This window comes from Pristiophorus japonicus, chromosome 13, assembly GCF_044704955.1.
Source record: "Pristiophorus japonicus isolate sPriJap1 chromosome 13, sPriJap1.hap1, whole genome shotgun sequence".
NCBI lineage: Eukaryota > Metazoa > Chordata > Chondrichthyes > Pristiophoridae > Pristiophorus > Pristiophorus japonicus.
In genome coordinates, this window is record NC_091989.1 from 136,970,265 (window position 1) to 136,990,014 (window position 19,750).

General features: G+C 47.8%; 1 protein-coding gene across 2 annotated transcripts in view; it reads left to right on the forward strand.

Annotated features, from left to right (window-relative positions):
• Positions 1-17,168, forward strand: part of LOC139278296 (uncharacterized) — a 402,549-nt gene extending 385,381 nt beyond the window's left edge. For both annotated transcript variants that reach the window (XM_070896942.1, XM_070896943.1), the window contains exon 8: positions 16,635-17,168. In XM_070896942.1, the coding sequence (XP_070753043.1) occupies positions 16,635-16,655 (21 nt within the window). In that variant the 3' untranslated portion in view covers positions 16,656-17,168. The remainder of the gene's footprint in view (positions 1-16,634) is intronic.
• Positions 17,169-19,750: the final 2,582 nt, after the last annotated feature.

Sequence of the window (19,750 nt, forward strand, 5' to 3'; positions counted from 1 at the left end):
GTGTCTGACCTGGAATCTACACTGTGTCTGACCTGGAGTCTACACTGTGTCTGACCTGGAGTCTAACCTGTGTCTGACCTAGATCTAACCTGTGTCTGACCTGGAGTCTAACCTGTGTCTGACCTGGAGCCTACCCTGTGTCTGACCTGGACTGTGAGCTGTGTCTGGCCTGGACTGTGAGCTGTATATATTTTGGACTCTTACCTGTATTTAGCCTGGACTCTTACCTGCAGCTAAGCTGTAATCTTATCTATATATAAACAAACCGGGCTGGAAATTCAGTTCTGGACATTTTGCGGCATTATTCATGGTGAGGCTGTAAGTATAGTGCCCTCTAAAAGTTTGCGCTTCCAACTGGAAAATGAGTTGCAAATGCAGCGAGATCACCAGGGGGCGCTAAATCAAGCGTTTCACACCTGTACTCGGCCACTCCAAGCGAAATCCTCAACCCAAAAATTCAAGGTTTTGTGCGCATGCTCAGTTCCACCTGTGCACTTTGAGCAGAGCGGGAAAATGGAGCAGCAGGAAGGTAGCCATAGAGCACGCTGCTTCTCAGCCACAACCACTGAAGCACTGATAGAGGCAGTCTTCTCCTTCTTAGGCGGCCTCTCATATCGAGGATGACTTGCTTCCACACCAAAAAGGGGATGAGTTCACAGGTGTTACAATGAGGGACCTGATATTCCACGTCCCAAACTACATGTTGAAGGGTGGAAGATGCCTGTGCGTGGATTCTTTAAACGTGCGATGGCCATTGCACACCAGCCACCACATGGGCTTGACAGAGCTAGGTCCTGATCTAGTGGCAAGACAACTGGAGACCTGCTCTGCTGCACGGAGAGAAGGTAGAGAGAAAGTGGCATGTCTTGCATCTTCCTGGAGGAAGGAAGCCCATCCAAGAGTTTTTTGGAAGCTTTGGACGGAGATGGCACAGAGTGAGGCACTAGTGTTTGGCGTCGCTGCAAAAAAGGCACCAAATTTCCCAGCGGGGCGCTGAAAGCCATGCGCCCGGGTGGTAAGCAATTCGAGCCGCATTACTGCCCCTTGGGGCTGCTAACAGAGGTGCTTGACAACTGAATTTCCAGTCCAATATGTTTCCACCCAACTGTTTACAGACATTCCCACATTCCCTTGTAAACATGTGATCAGGTATAGGCAATACAGCAGTATCTTGCTCTCTCAGTCAATCAATACAGGAAATATTATATAGGCCAGTGGAATGGTAAGAGTTGAGGTGTACCCATGAAAGGATCATGGGAGTTTCATGCCTACGAAGTGTCTTATTCAGTTTATCTTCGACACTATGTGGTCCGGGGCAATGTGCTTCCAGTAATATCTGAGCATTTTCCTGTACACACATGCCGTCACTTACCTTGGTCAGCTTGGTGAGATCATTTAAATGTTTCTGGGACTGAATAGTTGCTTGTGAGGCAATCTCCCTCCAGACTATCTGCACATCCTTTTTTGAGAGAATTAACTGCTTGGGTGCCAAAAAAACTTTTGTTTCTGGCCCTTATCTCAGCCAGCATTAATTCTACCACAGCTTGAGAATCTTGGGGCTTTAGTCATTGCGGAGCCCCCAGATCGCTTTTGAATGTTGAAATACAACTCCAGCGATGTGGTCCATCCGCTGGACGGGCCAAATCATCCGCATGTCCAATACGAGACTCCCAAAACAAGCACCCTACTTGGAGCTCCGACACGGCAAACAAACCCCAGGTGGGCAGAGGAAACACTTCAAGGACACCCTCAAGGTCTCCTTGAAAAAGTGCAACATCCCCACCGACACCTGGGAATCCCTGGCCCAAGACTGCTCAAAGTGGAAGAGAATAATCCGGGAAGGCGCCGAACACCTCGAATCTCTTCGCTGGGAACAAGCGAAGACCAAGCGCAAACAGCGGAAGCAGTGCACGACAAAGCAGGCACTCCAACCAACCGGCCCTTCAACCACCGTCCCTTCAACCACCGTCCCTTCAACCAACCGGCCCTTCAACCACCGTCCCTTCAACCAACCGGCCCTTCAACCACCGTCCCTTCAACCACCGGCCCTTCAACCAACCGGCCCTTCAACCAACCGGCCCTTCAACCACCGTCCCTTCAACCACCGTCCCTTCAACCACCGGCCCTTCAACCAACCTGCCCTTCAACCAACCTGCCCTTCAACCACCGTCCCTTCAACCACCGTCCCTTCAACCACCGTCCCTTCAACCAACCGGCCCTACAACCAACCTGCCCTTCAACCACCGTCCCTTCAACCACCGTCCCTTCAACCACCGTCCCTTTAACCAACTGGCCCTTCAACCACCGTCCCTTCAACCACCGTCCCTTCAACCAACCGGCCCTTCAACCACCGTCCCTTCAACCACCGTCCCTTCAACCAACCGGCCCTTCAACCACCGTCCCTTCAACCACCGTCCCTTCAACCACCGAGCCTTCAACCACCGTCCCTTCAACCACCGTCCCTTCAACCACCGTCCCTGCAACCAACCGGCCCTTCAACCAACCAGCCCTTCAACCACCGTCCCTCCAACCACCGTCCCTTCAACCACCGTCCCTTCAACCACCGTCCCTTCAACCAACCTGCCCTTCAACCACCGTCCCTTCAACCAACCGTCCCTTCAACCACCGTCCCTTCAACCACCGTCCCTTCAACCACCGTCCCTTCAACCAACCGGCCCTTCAACCACCGTCCCTTCAACCACTGTCCCTTCAACCAACCGTCCCTTCAACCACCGTCCCTTCAACCACCGTCCCTTCAACCACCGTCCCTTCAACCAACCGGCCCTTCAACCAACCGGCCCTTCAACCACCGTCCCTTCAACCACCGTCCCTTCAACCAACCGGCCCTTCAACCAACCGGCCCTTCAACCACCGGCCCTTCAACCACCGTCCCTTCAACCAACCAGCCCTTCAACCAACCGTCCCTTCAACCACCGTCCCTTCAACCAACCAGCCCTTCAACCAACCGGCCCTTCAACCACCGTCCCTTCAACCACTGTCCCTTCAACCAACCGGCCCTTCAACCAACTGGCCCTTCAACCACCGTCCCTTCAACAAACCGGCCCTTCAACCACCGTCCCTTCAACCACCGTCCCTTCAACCAACCGGCCCTTCAACCACCGTCCCTTCAACCACCGTCCGTTCAACCACCATCCCTTCAACCAACCGGCCCTTCAACCACCGTCCCTTCAACCACCGTCCCTTCAATCACCGTCCCTTCAATCAACCGTCCCTTCAACCAACCGGCCCTTCAACCAACCGGCCCTTCAACCACCGTCCCTTCAACCACCGTCCCTTCAATCACCGTCCCTTCAACCAACCGGCCCTTCAACCAACCGGCCCTTCAACCAACCGGCCCTTCAACCACCGTCCCTTCAACCACCGTCCCTTCAACCAACCGGCCCTTCAACCACCGTCCCTTCAACCACCGTCCCTTCAACCAACCGGCCCTTCAACCAACCGGCCCTTCAACCACCGTCCCTTCAACCAACTGGCCCTTCAACCACCGGCCCTTCAACCACCGTCCCTTCAACCAACCAGCCCTTCAACCAACCGTCCCTTCAACCACCGTCCCTTCAACCAACCAGCCCTTCAACCAACCGGCCCTTCAACCACCGTCCCTTCAACCACCGTCCCTTCAACCAACCGGCCCTTCAACCAACCGGCCCTTCAACCACCGTCCCTTCAACAAACCGGCCCTTTAACCACCGTCCCTTCAACCACCGTCCCTTCAACCAACCGGCCCTTCAACCACCGTCCCTTCAACCACCGTCCCTTCAAACAACCGGCCCTTCAACCACCGTCCCTTCAACCACCGTCCCTTCAACCACCGTCCCTTCAACCAACCAGCCCTTCAACCACCGTCCCTTCAACCAACCGGCCCTTCAACCACCGTCCCTTCAACCACCGTCCCTTCAACCAACCAGCCCTTCAACCACCGTCCCTTCAACCAACCGGCCATTCAACCACCGTCCCTTCAACCAACCGTCCCTTCAACCAACCAGCCCTTCAACCAACCAGCCCTTCAACCACCATCCCTTCAACCAACCGTCCCTTCAACCACCGTCCCTTCAACCACCGTCCCTTCAACCACCGGCCCTTCAACCAACCGGCCCTTCAACCAACCGGCCCTTCAACCACCGTCCCTTCAACCACCGTCCCTTCAACCACCGGCCCTTCAACCAACCTGCCCTTCAACCAACCTGCCCTTCAACCACCGTCCCTTCAACCACCGTCCCTTCAACCACCGTCCCTTCAACCAACCGGCCCTACAACCAACCTGCCCTTCAACCACCGTCCCTTCAACCACCGTCCCTTCAACCACCGTCCCTTTAACCAACTGGCCCTTCAACCACCGTCCCTTCAACCACCGTCCCTTCAACCAACCGGCCCTTCAACCACCGTCCCTTCAACCACCGTCCCTTCAACCAACCGGCCCTTCAACCACCGTCCCTTCAACCACCGTCCCTTCAACCACCGAGCCTTCAACCACCGTCCCTTCAACCACCGTCCCTTCAACCACCGTCCCTGCAACCAACCGGCCCTTCAACCAACCAGCCCTTCAACCACCGTCCCTCCAACCACCGTCCCTTCAACCACCGTCCCTTCAACCACCGTCCCTTCAACCAACCTGCCCTTCAACCACCGTCCCTTCAACCAACCGTCCCTTCAACCACCGTCCCTTCAACCACCGTCCCTTCAACCACCGTCCCTTCAACCAACCGGCCCTTCAACCACCGTCCCTTCAACCACTGTCCCTTCAACCAACCGGCCCTTCAACCACCGTCCCTTCAACCACCGTCCCTTCAACCACCGTCCCTTCAACCAACCGGCCCTTCAACCAACCGGCCCTTCAACCACCGTCCCTTCAACCACCGTCCCTTCAACCAACCGGCCCTTCAACCAACCGGCCCTTCAACCACCGGCCCTTCAACCACCGTCCCTTCAACCAACCAGCCCTTCAACCAACCGTCCCTTCAACCACCGTCCCTTCAACCAACCGGCCCTTCAACCAACCGGCCCTTCAACCACCGTCCCTTCAACCACTGTCCCTTCAACCAACCGGCCCTTCAACCAACTGGCCCTTCAACCACCGTCCCTTCAACAAACCGGCCCTTCAACCACCGTCCCTTCAACCACCGTCCCTTCAACCAACCGGCCCTTCAACCACCGTCCCTTCAACCACCGTCCGTTCAACCACCATCCCTTCAACCAACCGGCCCTTCAACCACCGTCCCTTCAACCACCGTCCCTTCAATCACCGTCCCTTCAATCAACCGTCCCTTCAACCAACCGGCCCTTCAACCAACCGGCCCTTCAACCACCGTCCCTTCAACCACCGTCCCTTCAATCACCGTCCCTTCAACCAACCGGCCCTTCAACCAACCGGCCCTTCAACCAACCGGCCCTTCAACCACCGTCCCTTCAACCACCGTCCCTTCAACCAACCGGCCCTTCAACCACCGTCCCTTCAACCACCGTCCCTTCAACCAACCGGCCCTTCAACCAACCGGCCCTTCAACCACCGTCCCTTCAACCAACTGGCCCTTCAACCACCGGCCCTTCAACCACCGTCCCTTCAACCAACCAGCCCTTCAACCAACCGTCCCTTCAACCACCGTCCCTTCAACCAACCAGCCCTTCAACCAACCGGCCCTTCAACCACCGTCCCTTCAACCACCGTCCCTTCAACCAACCGGCCCTTCAACCAACCGGCCCTTCAACCACCGTCCCTTCAACAAACCGGCCCTTTAACCACCGTCCCTTCAACCACCGTCCCTTCAACCAACCGGCCCTTCAACCACCGTCCCTTCAACCACCGTCCCTTCAAACAACCGGCCCTTCAACCACCGTCCCTTCAACCACCGTCCCTTCAACCACCGTCCCTTCAACCAACCAGCCCTTCAACCACCGTCCCTTCAACCAACCGGCCCTTCAACCACCGTCCCTTCAACCACCGTCCCTTCAACCAACCAGCCCTTCAACCACCGTCCCTTCAACCAACCGGCCATTCAACCACCGTCCCTTCAACCAACCGTCCCTTCAACCAACCAGCCCTTCAACCAACCAGCCCTTCAACCACCATCCCTTCAACCAACCGTCCCTTCAACCACCGTCCCTTCAACCACCGTCCCTTCAACCAACCGTCCCTTCAACCACCGTCCCTTCAACCACCGACCCTTCAACCAACCGGCCCTTCAACCAACCGGCCCTTCAACCACCGTCCCTTCAACCAACCGGCCCTTCAACCACCGTCCCTTCAACCAACCGTCCCTTCAACCACCATCCCTTCAACCACCGTCCCTTCAACCACCGTCCCTTCAATCACCGTCCCTTCAACCACCGTCCCTTCAACCACCGTCCCTTCAACCAACCGGCCCTTCAACCACCGTCCCTTCAACCAACCGGCCCTTCAACCACCGTCCCTTCAACCACCGTCCCTTCAACCAACCAGCCCTTCAACCACCGTCCCTTCAACCAACCAGCCCTTCAACCACCGTCCCTTCAACCACCGTCCCTTCAACCAACCGTCCCTTCAACCACCGTCCCTTCAACCACCGTCCCTTCAACCACCGTCCCTTCAACCAACCGTCCCTTCTACCACCGTCCCTTCAACCACCGTCCCTTCAACCAACCTGCCCTTCAACCACCGTCCCTTCAACCACCGTCCCTTCAACCACCGTCCCTTCAACCAACCGGCCCTTCAACCACCGTCGCTTCAACCACCGTCCCTTCAACCACCGTCCCTTCAACCAACCGGCCCTTCAACCACCGTCCCTTCAACCACCGGCCCTTCAACCAACCAGCCCTTCAACCACCGTCCCTTCAACCACCGTCCCTTCAACCACCGTCCCTTCAACCACCGTCCCTTCAACTAACCGGCCCTTCAACCACCGTCCCTTCAACCACCGTCTGCCCAACCTGTGACAGAGACTGTAGTTCCCGCATTGGACTCATCGGTCACCTGAGAACTCATTTTTTAGTGTGGAAGCAAGTCATCCTCGACTCCGAGGGACTGCCTAAGAAGAAGACGACAAATCCAGTTCTCTTTATTTGACTCTTGCCCATCTGAATGCCGTGCTGTGCTTGTGGCCATTTCAGCTGCTGCTGCCTTTTAACCACTGCGTCCTGTCCAATCTGCCTTCTTCTCAGTGATAGAGACCCAGTCAGCTGCGGGCTTCTCACTTAAATCTCACCTTGCAGATTCAATGAAAAATAAGATCCATATCACACAGTTGTTGGAAGTCCCACCCTGCCATTTTACAGGAAAATCCAGCCCATAATCTCAGTTCTTTTGGCAACTCTTTGGATTGGCCCACGTGCGTAAATTCTGACAATGCAACATGCCTGGTCAATTTACCAGAAGGATGAAGGATTGCATTTTCATTTATTTTGTGTTGGTCAGGAATTAGTCCAATTTAATAAAGGATCTCTGGTTTGATTCACTTGTATTTTATTTTATATAATACTTAGCATCAAAAAGATGAGAGAAATTAACCTTCCCAATATTGCGTAATACTTACCATGTGTATTTTAAAAGACAGAAAAGCCAGCAGTGACTCGGGGTTAAATTCCAATCCTATTTGTTTTAGTGTCAGACTTGACTTTCCAATGAAATACAGAATGCTGTAAATGTGCTTAAGGCCCAATGACAATAGAAACAAAATAATTAATGGCAGCTTTCTGTTTGTGGAGAGAGCTGATCATAGTGATTGCAGTCCAGAAAATGAAAGAACACGCTGACTGCAATAGGTAATGGGTATTTCTTTTGCACTCGAGGCCATCATATTTATTTACACTTGCTAGCACATTGTTACATCAATATATGTTTTAGAAAATAATTTTTGAAGGTGTGAGATGTCAACTGATTCACACAAAGCATTTCAAGGCAATCGTTCACAGACAATAGAGGCGAAGGAAAAGAAGCAATCATTGAAAAATAAATCCGTCAGTTCCGGGGTCCTATAAACTATGGCCAGGAATTTCCGCAGAGCTGATCCATTTAAACACTGAACAGGTTTTGTGCCTGCACTTTTGCTGAAGTAACAGTGGAGGAACAGGAGCAGCTCTGAGCAAATTCCTGGGGGAGAAATTGGCCTGTTTGCGCCTCCCGCTAGCACCTGTGGGGGGGGGGGGAAGGGTGGCGGTAACGGGGCGCTAAGGGGTTACCAACTGGGTGTGGTAAATTCGCCAATGGCCACGAACTTCCCTGGCTGTTACGTGTTGGTGCTAAGACTTACCACCTCGCTCTCTTGCGCCCCATAGATCGCGATGTCATCCGGTGCGCAGCGCCGCGTTACCGCCCTGGATGTGATATTCACTCCCGCCTTCTGCTACATCACCGGGCGTCATCAACGGCAGCTGCAGGAGGCATTGTCAACTCGGCTGGTCGCTTGGGAAGCGATATTTAAAGGCAGTGGTGGTCAGGTAGTGCAAACCATATTCTTCGCACCAGTCTGGTGCCTGCTGAATGTTTTTAGTGACCCCAAACATAAAATTCAGCAGGAGAATGCCCACTTCTTGGGCAGCAGTTATAATGGCTCTGAATTTGTGGTCGGTATGTCAGAATATACTGTCATACCGCCTTTGAAACTGACCGCAAGTTCTGGATTTTGCATGCGTTTAGTCCCAAAGTTTGTCAAGTTCCGACTGAACACAGGCTTCACTACATCTTTCACCTCCTCATACAATCAATGTGCTGGTGAAAAGTTAGGCTAATTGCTCACCTTCTGGGAGGTAATTACACTGAAAATGTTTAAGTCTTCCGCAAACATGTGCAGGAAGCCTGTTGCACAGTGTAAGGGAACTGGATGAGAAAATTGTAATAACAAAAAAATCTGTAGCAAGACAGTGATATAATGGGAGACTTGTTTTAAATTTGTTTTCATAGAAACATAGAAAATAGGTGCAGGAGCAGGCCATTCGGCCCTTCGAGCGTGCACCACCATTCAATATGATCATGGCTGATCATGCAACTTCGGTACCCCACTCCTGCCTTCTCTCTATATCCCTTGATCCCTTTAGCCATAAGGGCCACATTTAACTCTCTTTTGAATATATCCAATGAATGGACTCAACAACTTTCTGTGGTAGAGAATTCCATAGGTTCACAATTCTCTGGGTGAAAAAGTTTCTCCTCATCTCAGTCCTATATGGCTTAACCCATTATCCTTAGACTGTGACCACTGGTTCTGGACTTCCCCAACATCGAGAACATTCTTCCTGCATCTTACCTGTCCAATCCAGTAGAAATTTATATGCTTCTATGAGATCCCCTCTCATTCTTCTAAATACCAGTGAATAGAAGGCCAACATGCCATTTGCTTTCTTTACTGACTGCTGCAAGACTACTTTCAATGACTGTTGCACGATGACACCCAGGTCTCATTGCACTGCCACTTTTACTAATCTGTCACCATTCAGACAATAATCTGCCTTTCTGTTTTTGCCACCAAGGTGGATAACCTCACACTTGTCTACATTATACTGCATCTGCCATGCATTTGTCGACTCACCTAACCTGTCCAAGTCACCCTGCACCCTCTTAGCATCCTCCTCACAGCTCACACTGCCACCCAGCTTAGATCATCTGCAAACTTGGAGATATTACATTCCATTCCTTCATCTAAATCATTATGTATTATAAATAGCTGGGGTCCCAGCACTGAACCTTGCGGTACCCCACTAGTCACTGCCTGCCATTCTGAAAAGGACCCGTTTATTCCCACTCTTTGCTTCCTGAATGCCAACCAGTTCTCTATCCACATCAATACACTACCCCCAATCCCATATGCCTTAATTTTGCACACTAATCTCATGTGTGGGACCTTGTCAAAAGTCTTTTGAAAGTCCAAATACACCACATCCACTGGTTCTCCCTTATCCACTCTACTAGTTACATCCTCAAAAAATTCTCGAAGATTTGTCAAGCATGATTTCCCTTTCATAAATCCATGCTAACTTGGACCAATCCTGTCACTGCTTTCCAAATACGCTACTATTACATCTTTAATGATTGATTCCAGCATTTTGCCCACTACCGATGTCAGGCTAACCGGTCTATAATTCCCTATTTTCTCTCTCCCTCCTTTTTTAAAAAGTGGGGTTACATTAGCTACCCTCCAATCCATAGGAACTGATCCAGAGTTCATGGAATGTTGGAAACTGACCACCAATGCATCCACTATTTCTAGGGCCACTTCCTTAAGTACTCTGGGATGCAGACTATCAGGCCCTGGGGATTTATCGCCCTTTAATCCCATCAATTTCCCTAACACCATTTCCTGCCTAATAAGGATTTCCCTCAGTTCCCTCAGTTCCTCCTTCTCGCTAGACCCTCGGTCCCCTAGTATTTTCGGGAGGTGTTCATGTCTTCCTTAGTGAAGACAGAACCAAAGTATTTGTTCAATGAAGTGTTTGTAAGCACACTGAATAAGGCATTAAATGACTGGTTTGTAACCTTTTTTTAAATGAGGTTAATAATTGCAGTGTAAAGAAATTGGACTTGTATTGCCAGTATGTGTTATGAGGTTTGTAACAACTGGTGTTTGTGAATTTTGAATAAACATACTTTGTTCTAATGCGAGATTTGCAATGACAGATTGTTACCATGAGAAGATTGCAGTTACGGAATTTAGTATTAGATTTTGTTTTACCATGAATAGTTTGTGACAATGATTTTTTACATAACGAATAGTTTGTAATAACAGAGGCCGGAATCTTTAGCTGAGAAGTTGGGGCGGATGTGTGCGACTGCGTAGCGGGTCGCGATCCCAAACTTTTCAACAGTGCGTTCTGCACTGCACATTTAACTCCATTGCATCAATTGAAACAGTCTTGCACATTTCCTGATCCACTTAAATGGAGCAGGTCTGCTGACATCACTGGTGACTCATTTTCATCGTGGATATTTAAAGCAGCTATAGGAGAGATAAAGGTGTTTAGGAGAGCTACAATTTGCTGCATATCACTGATATTGTGTGGGCCATGAAGTCACAAAGACAGAAGGCTGTACCAACATTCCCTGATGCGTCCCTGAAAGTGCTGGTCTAGGGAATCAGTGCATGCCAGGAGGTCCTCTTCCCTGAGGATAGCCGCACAAGACGAGCCAGAGGTACTAAGAGGGCATGGTTGGAGATCGCTGACGAGGTCAGCAGCAGGGAAGTCATGTGGTGGCCGTGGATCCAGTGCCGCAAAAGATTTAGTCTTCTCATGAGGTCAGGAAAGGTGAGTGCCATACCACATTCAAACACATTGGGGTGTGTGTCATCCCAACCCCATCACCCTGCCTTCCCAAGCCTACTCTTGCTCCTCCAAGTCTGTCAAGGCATCTGAAGTGCATCTTAAGCATGCTGATGCTTGCTCTATCAAACATCTGGTGGACATGTGGCTGTCATTATAATGCTCCTCGGCCTCATTACTTGGACTCTTCAATGGTGTCATCAACCATGTCTTCAGTGGATAGCCCTTGTCTCCAAGCAGCCAGCCGGTAAGTATATTTGGAGATTCAGCACAAAAGCGTCATGACAGCTGCCAGGGAATCTGGCACACACATGCATGATAATCTTTTTATGGTTGCAGATGAGCTGCACATTGAGGGAGTGGAAGCCCTACTGGTTCACAAACACTGAGTGATGTGGGGCGCCTTGATTGCCACATGTGTGCTCGATGATGCCCTGCACCTGTGGGAAGTCAGCCAGAGCCGCAAAGCTGAGCGCCCGCTCAGTAACGCTGGCGTCATCGATGGCAAAGTTTAAATAATTGGCTGACTTGTGAAACATGGCATTGGTCACTTGTATGATGCATTTGTGGGCGGCCAATTGCGAGATCTTGCAAATGTCTGCTGTAGATCCCTGGAAGGAGCCTGAGGCAAAGAAGTTGAGGGTGGTGGTGACTTTGACAGCCATTGGTAATGCGTGTCCACCAGGCCTTCTGGGCAACAGGTCTTGTTCCAGCAAGCTACAAATGTCTGCCATGACATGGTGCGATAGCCTGGGCCTCCTGAAGCACTGCTGCTCAGTCATGGTGAAGAAGCTCTTCCTCTGCCTGTATACCCTGTGTTGGGGGTATCACCTCTGGCACGGTGCACCCCTGTGCTGATCCCCTCTCTCCTGTGGAGCATCAGGTCGATGAGGAGAATGCTGCTGGTGTTGGTGCTGGCGCTCATCTTGGTCCGAATCTGAGGTCCAAGGTGAGACAGCATAAGCAATGCCCATGCTGATCTGATACATGCCAGGTAAGGTAAAACTCAGAGGCACAATCCTTCAATGTACTGAGAGTGATGAGCAATGTGGTGAGAGTGGCTTCCGAGGTTGCAGAAATCACCTGCAAACTCCTGAAAGCTCAATCTCTGCAGAAAATTGTGTCAACAAGGTGTAAGCTGTGAGTATTTATATGCTTTTTCCAGCTGTCACTTTATGAATTCGCACAATGGCCACTGAGCCTTCACAGGCGAGGTTCCCAACGTCTGTGAATCCTGTGCGCAACCACTTAAAGTCCAAATCTGAAGTTAAAAAGGCAGTTAAGAGTCTCTCAACGAGCAGTTAATTTCCTTAATGCGGTCACCTGCCTCTTCCGAAACGCGTCAGAGTTAAAGGCGGAAGTTAGCGGGATGATTGCGTTTTCCCGACCCGCTGTCATTCTGTGCGCTTTTAACCGCCAACCCATCCCCAAACCCGCACTCCTTCCAATGTGAAAATTCTGGCCAGATTTTATTATGAAGAGTGGTCTGCACTGAATGTTATAATGAGAAGTTTGTAATAGCAAAAACTGGCACAGTAAAAGTTTTTCAATGCTTTGTTTTAAAAGGAAGTTTGTAGTATAAACATTTGTTGTCATGAGAGAATGATAGAATTTTTTTTGAGTAACGTTGAATTAAATAGAAACTGAAATCTATATAATCTGTATAAAGGAGAAACAAAGAAAGGCCCCTGGTATTCCCATTGAGTTTATCCAGAATTTCACTGTGGGAGTATTGGATTGGCAATTGGCTGAGAGTCAAGAAGTGAAAGGAGTACTGCCCCACGTGATCCCAGGATGCATATGCACAATGATGCACTCCTGGGCTCCGTGTGGGAGTACGCTGCATGGCACTTTGCAGCATTGGAAAGGAAGTTCTCGCAGGGAGGATCGCATGAGGCAGGTGTGGATTTTCTTGCAATGTCGGCGGCATACTCCTTAGCTATGTCACCAACTGCAAATTCAAGCCCATTACCTTTATTTTAAGGCAATCCTCTGTGCTTACATTATTTGAAGAAGATGCCAGATTGGAATGGTGGCTTCTAGAGGATAAAGGCCAACGTTCTCAGCCCTCACTCTTACAACATTAGGAAACTCAGGTGAATGCAGATATGGTACTCATGCGCACACCAGAGTGATTGTTGAGTATTCTATATGTATCTGGAAGCAAAGTTTCCGATATGCGGACAGGTGAGAATTCAGGGGATGTGCAACTGGATTGAAAATAAATTGGCGTGGTACCTTTTTTCAAGAAAGATGATAAAATAAACCTGGGTAACTACAGACACAGTCTTACATCAATAATTGGCAAAATAATGGAATAAACCATTAGAAACAAAGTTGAGAAGCAGCTACATGAATATAAGCTAGTAAGTGATAACCAACACAGAACTGACCAGCTCTTTGACATTTTTGAGGGCGTGATATGGTACAATATAATAACCAATTTGGACGATGCAGCTGCTAAAAGGGCCATAGGCTCTTAAGGAAAAGGTGATTGTTGCTACATTTGATGCAGATCCAATAATTATATGGATCTGTACTTTGATAGTCTTGCTACTGATGTGATGTCCTCATTTGGCCATTTAATATTTTTTCTGATATTCTGTCTTACTTAGCAATGCTGGTTGCCTGTTTTGTGCAGACATTCCTAACTTCCAGCATTGCCAAGGCAGTAATGATGTGGTGGGTGATGTTACTCTTGCTGCTGCAATAGAACACGCCACCATATTTGGACAGATATTTCCAGTGTTTGCCATCCCTTTCAGCAGAAAATATGAAAAGAGCAAAATTGGATGGGGATCTGGAATTTTTGAACTTTGTTGTTTCAGTACTGCCTCAAAACCAATAAAGAACAAGAGGAAAGTCCTGCCAGACATAGATAGACCTTCAAGAAAGCTTTTGATAAAGTTCCACATGAAAGGCTGCTATACCAGTTTAAGGCAATGGGTATCCTCGATAACACTCAAGAGGTGGATAAGGAATTGGCTGAAAGGAAAAAAAAGCAGCAGGTGTTAATTAGGGGAGTGATGTTGCATTGAGGAAATGTACTAGTGGAGTGCCAGGGATTGATGCAAGGGCCTTACTATTTCTGATCTACCTAAATGATCTAGATTCAGTACTGCAAAATAAGTTGGCGAAGTTTACAAATGCTGCTATACTGGAGGGAGGGACAATAGATTTTTATGAAGCACCTAAGGAATTACAGAAGAATCTAGGCAATATTCGCAAGTACACAGAACTACGGTAGATGGATTTCAATACAGGTTTTGAACATTGGGAGACATAGGTAACATAAGTACTTAAATAATGGTATCAAACTTGCTAGGGAAGTGGCTGAAAGAGAGTTGGAAATGATAGTAGACTCATCACTGACCATTTTCAGTCATTGCAGAGCAGCAATTAACAAAGCAAACAGAATGCTGAGCTATACAGCCAAGTCGGTAAAGTATAAGGCTGAGATCATACTGAAGCTATATCATGTTCTGGTCACATCTTGAAAGCTGAAAGCTGTGTTTACTTCTGGTCACCATACACAAGAGAAACCTCAAGCCCTGGTAGCAGTGTAGATAAATACCCATGAGGCTGACCCCTAGTATCAGAGGACTAAATTATGAGGAAAGGAGGCCATGAATGTACAATTAATTTCCAGTGAGTTCTATGCATATTTAAAGCATACTAGCATTTTTGGTGGAACATTCTGGTCACCCAGGATGATGGTTACTGAATTGTGTCATCTCTTGGCACCCAGGGGGTAATTCTTTATACAGACAGCCTGAATTTCTATGCTTCAGTGTCCTTTCAAGCTGCATGAATCTTGATAGGAGTGGGCTATTCTTCAGTGTACCAGCATTGTGCTAGGGCATGCACCCAAGTGAATGCATTTCAGCACTGAACTGCAGCAGCAGACATCAGGCAACATGGCTTCTTTGATACTAACAGGTTCCCAAGGGTGGAGGCATTGTGATTGCTTTGCTTTAAGTGGGTTCTAATAGGCTAAAACCATGCCATACAAAAATGTGGAGATATTGTGTGATATCAAACTGAGCACCCTCCACTTTAATGCCAGATATTCAGGGATCTGCCATGGTTTTTTCATGCTGCAACAGTCCAAATTCAAGATGAGTTCCCGGGAGATAGCAGGCTGGATGGATGGCTCCTGAAGGATTCAGGCTACCTTCTGTGACCATGGCTGATGGCACCAGTCGCCTTGATGATCAGTAGGACTGCTACTATGTGAAAACCAGGATACTCATCAGGTAGTGCTTTTTGAGTCTTGAAGCAACAAATCTGTTGCCTGCATCACTGGAGTGGGCCGAGGATGTGTCTTCCAGTAAACACCAGAGAATATGTCCAAAATAGTGCTAATGTGCTGTTTCTCCATATTATCACAAATGAGAGAGATATTAACATGTAAGAGACCAATGGTCTGCAACCATTACAGATGAGCAGGACCAAGAGGGCCTCAAGGATGTGGCTTATATCAACAAGACATTAATGCGAGGTAACCAGAAGTAGCAGTAGGTTATTTCCACATTCTTCAGCTGAGCTCCCCTCTGTCATGAGAAATGGGAGGGGCACAGATGTAGGAGAAAAGGGGAAGGAGAAGAAAGGGGGAAGTGATGGGGAAGAAAAGATGGAGAGGGGGTGTGAAAAGGAAGAGGTAGAGAGAAATTGAAACTGGAGGGAAGAAACAAATAAACTTAAAACAAAATATGAATTTTGAAAATGTAAATGTAAGTTAACAGCTATTGTACCTACAAGGAAAATTCACAGAGATGAAAAACAAATGAAAATGGCAGCCAAACTGGCACAGACCGTTCAGAAAGCTACTGCAGAGCTGCCCACAGTGTGACACGTTTACACAGGAAAATACATGTTAAATGTAGATATTGGGATTTATAATGATAAAATATTGGCCCAAAACTTGAGACAAAAGCATAGCAACAGTCAAGTACTGCGGACAGGAAGTGTGTGCTGACATAAGATTTTTAATATCGATGGATAGATTTTTAGTTTACAGTAAAACTTGATTTTTTTTAAACTAGAGCATTTGTTGTTTCAGCCAGGATTTCAAAGAGGGAACAGTACTGTTGAACAAGATGTTCCCTGCATTTTTTCCACATTGAGTAAGCCAAGGAGAAATGTTTACACAATAGATTTTCGAACAATTCTTTTATAATACCACAACCGTCTTTGTAAAGGAAGATTTGAACTGTAGGTACCATTCAGATGTATGATTGAAGAAGCGGTGACATGACCTTGGCATTATTTGATTACATTTTTCATGCTGAAAAGGAGATGTAAGCTGTAATGGATTGTTAATTAAAACACAATTTTCATGTGGCAATGGGGGCATTTACTCTTTTTTTCTCTTCCTCTGTTTGACGATATAGGGCTTGAGAAATGGAATGTGAAGGAAAACCTGAAGAAATTCCTGCAGAGTCACAGCTGTTCCATCTACCGGACCTTCGGATTTGTGGCCTTCTCATTAGACTACAAAAGAACAGCCACATTCGCAATGCCAGCAGACTGTCTTTAATTGCTCATTCTATCGGTCCCTGTTTAGTGCTTTCACCCTGCAGAGAAAAAAGACATTTAAAGATTACTGAGGCAAGTTTGTAATGAAGCGGCTACCTCTTCGTCTGTCCTTTGGCCAACAGCAACAGAAGCGATACTAATTAGAGGATGAATTATTGGCTTCCCATGGTGCACTGCAGGGGCATTAAAATGAGAGTGGTTTCTCCTTTGCCTTTTAGCTGGCCAATCTGCAGTGAAGAAATATATTTTTTATTCTGGTTTATTACTAAAATCAACTGCATTTACTCAATTACAATAGCCTACACTTCTGGGTTTTCACAGTCTTACTAGCAGTTACTTTGGGCCCAAATTTCTCCATGAGTTGCACCTTTTTTTTTGGTGTAACTTGATTTTTCTGGTGTATCTTTTTAGTTGCAAATATGGCCATTTAATTTGCGCCAGTGTAAGTGAGTTAGTTAGGTTTTTTGTTAGGTCAGTTTTTTTTCAAAAGGGGGCGTTCTCAGCCACATTTATGCCAATTTGGCCAGAAAAAAGTTGTACTAACTAACTTAGGGCAGTGTATGTGTCCACTTTTGTCCGCGCAGAAAGACCTTACTTACAGTTAAGGAATCGGCGCAAGTAACTACATTTAAAGCACCACCAAGCACCAAACAAAGCACAAAAAGTAATAAGCAATTAATTAACAAATAAAATAGAAGGAACCCTGCCCCTAAAGCACCAAGACCAAAGTAATAAGCAATCAATGAATACCAAATAAAAAATAGAAGGAACCCTGCATCTAAAGCACCAAAATCCATCAGTAAATAACAAATAAAAAATAGAAGTCCTACCTTAGGGAATGCAGCGGGCCGCCGATGAGGGAGCCCATTCGGCCAGGGCTAGGGATGGCGTGCTTTGGCCCCTCCCACACTGCCTGCAGCGCGCGTTTGCAGAAACGACCTGCCAGAAGCTTCAGCGCCGGGACCTGGCTCTGCCCTCAATCCATTGGGCCACGCTGCGCCACGACGGAGGAGAGGCTGGGGAGCGGCCAAAATACGGAGGACTTTTTTTGGCGCGTTTGGAGGCGGATGAAAGCGGCGCAGCTCGAGTGAGGGCGCCAGAAAAAGAGGTTAGGGAAATTTGGGCCCTATAATTCTCCTTAAAAATACCAGCACTTTATCTGTGTTTTCATTCACCTCAGAAATATTGCATCATGGTTTTAATTAGACCTCTTCTACTTTTTTGTGTAATAATTCAATTCATTATGATTCTACCTGAGCTTTTAAGCAAAATGTGTGAATCCATTACCAATCCAACTATACGGATCACTTTGAAAATTCAGGAACAGTAATGAAATAAGCAGCATCCCCCGAGTGCTTTGTGGCCAATCGAGGTAGCCACCTGTAGTGATTCATATATTTGAATATGTATAAACCATCTTTTCCTCATTATTTACATACTTGAATCAAGCATTTTATTATACCGTTTACTACATTAATATGGCTACTGAATTTAATAGAGGAGCAATTTTATAGTTCTCCAGATTTGAATACAAACTTACAAACCCAGAAAGAACAAAATAATTTTCACAAACCAAAGTGCAGGATTTAGGATAAAATGATTCTTTCCTGACTGTTTCTTTCTGTTTCTTTGCAAAATCACCCGATTTTGACCTGATCAATAATCCTATTTATTTTGCCCTAGTAACACAACAATATTTTGTACAGCAACATTTAGACTGAAGTTGTTAAATAGATGATTTATGCCTATTGAGCACATAAACAATTCTACAATCCTCAGCCTCTCTTAAGCTTAATTTGACAGCATGAGTGACTGGCACTGAATAACGATTCAAACTGCAAATGCTGAAATTTTTAAATGAAAACAGAAGTTGCTATTAATACACAGCAAGTCCAGCAACATCTGTAAACATAGGGGGGCCGGGGGGGAACCCACAGACCTTCTGGCACAGCCCCACCATACATCTGGCAAGCGTGTGGCAGAATAGTCAGGAACTAGTCTGGGATATGGATATGCTACTGGCTGGCATCTCCGCCAGTTTCCACCTGACCTCGTTTAAGGTGCAGTCCCTACACACCTGAAATAAGGGCACCTATAATAAGTGGGGCTCACCTGGGTGGACCAGGCCTGGGATAAGGCTTGGAACGACCCCAAAGATTTAAAGAAAAAAAATTTTTAGTGCCAGTGGGCACAAATCCGTATCATTTCAGGGGTAGCTGCAGCACTTCTGATGGGCAGCTAAGATACGCCCTCGGTGATGCAAGCACACACTGGCATTATATAATCTAGGTGACCTTCTCGGCCCACATACAGTGGCGAAGCCAGTACTGCAGCTCACCAGCAAGCGGATCCCAACCCAAGCCGGGATTGATGGCTTTCAGACTTCCTCTTCCCGGTTAACATTTCAGGTGCGGACCTTTCGTCAGAATCGAGAGTTCTCACTCTGGGTCTACATTCAAGATGTTAGCCTGCGTTATTTTTTTCCTTTATAGGTATTGATGGACCTGCTGTGTATTCACGCACTTCGGGTATTGACTAATGTTGGCTCCGTTCAAAGGGCAGATTTTACAGACTGCACATGTTTGGGCATTTCATCCTCTAAAACACGATGCAACACTGCTCCTTCACACGTACACACTGGGGCACCTGAACAGGCTTGAGGAATGTGTGGACACAGTCTAAAAAAAGTGTTTGCTGAGGATAACTCCATTCCCCAGTGTGCCACATGGCCAGCTGTGCATATATAAAGTCTGGAAAATGAACTACACACCATTTTTATAGGAGCTGTAAAATCATTTTGCTGTGGTTTACTTTATTAAATGCGATATAGCTGCATGCATTTTCAAAAAATTATAAATAAAACAGTGCTTCTTACAAAATGGGAATTCTCGTCAGAATCGAGAGTTCTCACTCTGGGTCTACATTCAAGATGTTAGCCTGCGTTTTTTTTTCCTTTACGGGTATTGATGGA